The sequence below is a fragment of the Etheostoma spectabile genome, chromosome 3 (genome assembly GCF_008692095.1).
Source record: "Etheostoma spectabile isolate EspeVRDwgs_2016 chromosome 3, UIUC_Espe_1.0, whole genome shotgun sequence".
In the NCBI taxonomy this organism is placed as follows: Eukaryota; Metazoa; Chordata; class Actinopteri; order Perciformes; family Percidae; genus Etheostoma; species Etheostoma spectabile.
Window position 1 is genome coordinate 1614716 of NC_045735.1, and position 5351 is coordinate 1620066.

General features: G+C 43.0%; 1 protein-coding gene across 26 annotated transcripts in view; it reads right to left on the reverse strand.

The window, feature by feature from the left end:
* Positions 1-5351, reverse strand: part of prx (periaxin) — a 64708-nt gene that overhangs the window by 6934 nt on the left and 52423 nt on the right. For 13 of the 26 annotated variants that reach the window (XM_032512006.1, XM_032512015.1, XM_032512008.1 and 10 more), the window contains 4 exons: positions 5157-5343; positions 4551-4853; positions 4245-4448; positions 4116-4148 (listed from right to left, as the gene is read on the reverse strand). The exons of 1 other annotated variant lie outside the window; for it this stretch is intronic. In XM_032512006.1, coding sequence (XP_032367897.1) covers positions 4116-4148; positions 4245-4448; positions 4551-4853; positions 5157-5343 — 727 coding nt within the window. Of the gene's footprint in view, positions 1-4115; positions 4149-4244; positions 4897-5156; positions 5344-5351 lie in introns of all 26 variants that reach the window. 12 more of the 26 variants (XM_032512005.1, XM_032512001.1, XM_032512014.1 and 9 more) reach the window with 11 other exon arrangements.

The following is a 5351-nucleotide window of genomic DNA, read 5'->3' on the forward strand; positions in this document are numbered from 1 at the left end:
CCCTGGTGAGTTGTGGCGTCGGTGGTTGCGGAGATTCCCTGTTCGCGCTTCACTGGAACCATGTGCCGGGTGATCCTGGTGGTCTTGGTCACCATAGTGACAGTTCCGTCCTCGGTGGAGCAGACTTGGTTCTCCTCAATACGTCCTGGGTGGTGAAGTCAAGCCCTGAGTGTGGAGGAGAAAGACCCCAACACGTCGGCCTCACCTCCCACCTCCCCCTTCCGTGGGCCTGAGGAGAACCCTCCGGGTTATCTAAGGAAGCCTGGGGGGAGGAGAGAGCGAAACATGCAGAGGCAAGTAGAGGAAAGATGCAGGGAGAGAATAGGTGAAGAAATCAAGGAGGGAAAGAAACTTATCTATGTAGCAGAGACAAAATAGGAGATGATTATTAATAATTATAGAATAAACACAAACATAACACATCACAGGCAATATCAAGAATACCTGTATGCATAGTGTACACTGTAATAAAGCACACTGTAATATGTGAAGTAATGATGGCATGCAGGTAAGTATGAAACACATACAAGCTTATACATATTTTGAAATTATTATGCTTCTGGAAGATTTGTGCAATTATTCACTGTGCCGTTCAAAGGACCACTCCAGTGGTTAATATTGCACTTTAAAATTTGGGGAACTTGCAAAAAAAAAAAGTGCTTAATATCCTTCACGCCCCCTAATGGAGCTGGTCACAGGTGTTTAAGTGTTTAAATACCAATTGAATGAACCTTATGAGATAAGGATAGCATATAGTGTATATACTGTTCAATATAAACAAGTAATCATCATGAACTCCTCTTTAACGAGTTATAAACATGTTTGACATGGACATTACTTTTTGTAAAAATTCCATGTCTTATTTGTCAAATGTCTTGTCTCTCAGTATACAGTTTTCTTTATCCCTACCTGTGGAGTGTGGCTTCAGGGTGAACTTTGGGACCTTGAACCAGGGGGAAGACTCTCTTTTCTTCAGACTCTCTGCTGTGGCTCTCGACCTTGCTCCAAGATTGGACCTTTGCTGAGCTGAACTCCATGGTAAAACTAGCAGGGGACTCTGAGCTGTCTCTGTCCACATATCTGTTCTGGCACGAGATGACACCACATCCTTCGAGAGCTCCTCACTAAAACCAGCGACGCCATTTTGCCTGATTGTACTTGAAGCCCTTTAGTTGTCTCCCTCCACTTCTCCTGGTGATGAATCCTTTCCCAGTTTCAAACTCATTTCAGTGTCCCTCCCCCTCTGCAGCATCTTGCCATATGGAGAGGTTAACTCCACCTTTGAAATTTGATTTTGCCACTGGAAGTCCCTTTTGCGTCATTGAGGCCTTGTGAGGAGATGCATCTTTTTCACCGTTTAGACTTGAAGTGGAACCTTTGCCCCTGAGATTGACATCCAACGACCCTGTTTTGCCAGAGAAAATGACAAAGCGGCTGCGTTGTCTTTGGGCTTCCAAAGCTGGCTTCATTTTGATTTTGGGCATCTTCACTTTGATGTCTTCTTTTTTAGCCTCAGGTTGTCCACCTTTTCTTGGCCTGTGCATGCAGCATGCTCACCTGTTTGAGGAGGATTTACCAAGACAAAGACAGCTTTCTTTACTTTGGGCATTTTAGGGCCCTCATACTGAATTTCTGGCCCAAAGATATTTATTTTTCCCTCGGAGAGGACATGGAGGGTAATCGACACCAACTTGGGGATTTTGATATTCTTGCTTTTTCTGTTGTGTCCTCATCTTCATCAGGTGATTGTAGCAATATCAAAGTCTATTGTCTGGAATCCTGGGGACTTTACTATCTCCTCTGGATGACGAGAGGCTACCCCCCCCCCTGTTTCTAATTCCGCTGAACCTTGTTTGGTTGGTAATGTAACCTCTGGCACTGGGATGTTATACGATCTTTGTTCTCTTATGTCCATTTTGAGTTTAAATTTACATCATATTCAAATCTTTCTTTACCCCTGCATCTGTGTTTGGCTTTACCACCACTCTCTTCATCACCACAGATTTTGCATATTTTTGCTTCGGCTGTTACATCTCTGCCAGTTTTCTTTTTTGGCATTCCAATCTTGAATTTTGTTCCTTTGACTTAGGCCCCTTTACTTTGCTGTTGTGTTCCTGTTGTGTTAGGTCCAAGTCAGGTAGTTCAATTTTTTTTCCTGTCCTTATTGTCCTCTCCTCTATGAAGTCCTATATCAATTTCCAGGTCTCCTTTTGGACCTTTGATATCTATTGTTTGGCATCTTGATTCAGACCTTTGTGCTCTCCCTTACATGCAATCAGCTTCCCCATGAGCCTCTGTGTCTTGTTTAGTTTATCAAGTCTCACATCCATTCCAGATCTATTGATGAGACCTGTGGCACTTTAACTGTTTCCTCCTGCCTCACTGTTGGTAAGTTGATCTCCGCTTCACCTGATTTATCCTTCAGCACTGATACCCCCCTTTGGAAGTTTAACATGGGGCCCTACAAACTTTCCTCCTGTGACTTCCATCTCTATAGCAGTTGCTTCAATTCTTTACTTTTACCTTTAGGAAGTGAAATATCAACTTTGGGCATTTTGACATCTGCAGTAGGATGGTTTCCTCCATCTGCTGCCATTTTCTCCTCTGGTATGTCAATACTTTCTTTTCCTTTAGGGAAGATATGCCCACATAGTTGTTTTGAAGTGTCCTCCATCTCCCTTAATGTCTATCTCTGGACCTTCGATTGAAGGTTTTCCTTTTGGAAGAGATATGCCCACTTTTGGCATCTTGAACTTTCCCTCCCTCACCCTTAGTTTCAACTTTGGGACCTCCAGTCTTCCTTTTGGCAGTGAAATGTCTACTGTAGGCATTGTGCCTCCCTCTATTTCAACGTCTGGGCCTTCAATCTTTCCTTTGGGCAGAGAGATGTCAAAATCTGGCATTTTCCAATGAGGCAATTTGAACTTTCCTTCTGCACCTCCCTCCATTTCGACATGTGGAACTTCAATCTTTCCTTTGGGTGAGAGACATCAATGTTGGGCATTTTCATGTGAGGCATTTTGAACTTCCCACCCGGTACCCTCCCTCAATTTCAATGTCCGGACCTTCAATATTTCCTTTAGGTAGAGAGATGTCAACATCTGGCGTTTTCATATGAGGCATTTTGAATTTTCCTCCAGTACCTCCCCTCCATTTCAACATCTGGACCCTCAATCTTTCCTTTTGGCAGTGAATATCACACAGAGGGCATGCTGAAATGTGGCATCTTAAATTTTCCACCCTTCTCCTTGATCTCCATCTCTGGACCCTCAATCTTTCCTTTGGCAGAGAGATGTCAACATCTGGCATTTTCTGAGGCATTTTAATTTTCCTCCAGTACCCCCCTTTCAATGTCTGACCATCAATCTTTCCTTTGGCAGTGAAATATCAACAGAGGGCATGCTGAGATGTGGCATCTTGAATTTTCCACCTTCTCCTTGACTCCATCTCTGGACCTTCAATCTTTCCTTTGGGCAGAGAGATGTCAACATCTGGCATTTTCATGTGAGGCATTTTGAACTTTCCTCCTGTACCTCCCTCCATTTCAACATCTGGACCCTCAATTTTCCTTTAGTTAGAGAGATGTCGATGTTGGACATTTTCATATGAGGCATTTTGAATTTTCCTCCAGTACCTCCTCCCTTTCAATGTCGGACCCTCAATCTTTCCCTTTGGCAGAGAGTGTCGACGTGGGCATTTTCATTTGAGGCATTTGAATTTTCTCCATATCCTTCCTCCATTTTAATATCTGGACCCTCAATCTTTCCTTTTGGCAGAAATATCAACGAGGGCATGCTGAGATGTGGCATCTTGAATTTTCCACCTTCTCCTTTGATTTCCATCTCTGGACCCTCAATCTTTCCTTTAGTAAGAGATGTCAACATCTGGCATTTTCATGTGAGGCCATTTTGAAACTTTCCTCCAGTACTTCCCCATTTCAAATGTGACCTTCAATTTTTCCTTTAGGTAGAGAGATGTCGATATTGGGCATTTCATATGAGGCATTTGGAATTTTCCCTCCAGTACCTCCCTGTATTTCAATGTCTGGACCTTCAATCTTTCCTTTTGGCAGGGAATGTCGACGTGGGCATTTTCATTTGAGGCATTGAATTTTCCTCCAGTACCTCCCTCCATTTCAATGTCTGGACCCTCATCTTTCCTTTTGGAAGGGAATATCAACAGAGGGCATGCTGAGATGTGGTATCTTGAATTTTCCACCTTCTCCTTGATTTCCATCTCTGGACCCTCAATCTTTCCTTTAGGTAGAGAGATGTCAACATCTGGCATTTTCATGTGAGGCATTTTGAACTTTCCTCCAGTACTTCCCTTCATTTCAACATCTGGACCTTCAATTTTTCCTTTAGGTAGAGAGATGTCGATGTTGGGCATTTTCATATGAGGCATTTTGAATTTTCCTCCAGTACCTCCCTCCATTTCAACATCTGGACCTTCAATTTTTCCTTTAGGTAGAGAGATGTCAACATCTGGCATTTTCATGTGAGGCATTTTGAACTTTCCTCCAGTACTTCCCTCCATTTTAACATCTGGACCTTCAATCTTTCCTTTTGGCAGGGAAATGTCGACATTGGGCATTTTCATATGAGGCACTTTGAATTTTCCTCCAGTACCTCCCTCCATTTCAATATCTGGACCCTCAATCTTTCCTTTTGGCAGTGAAATATCAACAGAGGGCATGCTGAGATGTGGCATCTTGAATTTTCCACCTTCTCCTTTGATCTCCATCTCTGGACCCTCAATCTGTCCTTTAGGTAGAGAGATGTCAACATCTGGCATTTTCATGTGAGGCATTTTGAACTTTCCTCCAGTACTTCCCTTAATTTCAACATCTGGACCTTCAATTTTTCCTTTAGGTAGAGAGATGTCGATGTTGGGCATTTTCATATGAGGCATTTTGAATTTTCCTCCAGTACCTCCCTCCATTGCAACATCTGGACCTTCAATTTTTCCTTTAGGTAGAGAGATATCAACATCTGGCATTTTCATGTGAGGCATTTTGAACTTTCCTCCAGTACTTCCCTCCATTTTAACATCTGGACCTTCAATCTTTCCTTTTGGCAGCGAAATATCAACAGAGGGCATGCTGAGATGTGGCATCTTAAATTTTCCACCTTCTCCCTTGATCTCCATCTCTGGACCCTCAATCTTTCCTTTGGGCAAAGAGATGTCAACATCTGGCATTTTCAAGTGAGGCATTTTCAACTTTCCTCCTGTACCTCCCTCCATTTCAACATCCGGACCTTCAAGTTTTCCTTTTGGCAGAGAGATGTCGACGTTGGGCATTTTCATATGAGGCACTTTGAATTTTCCTCCAGTACCTCCCTCCATTTCAA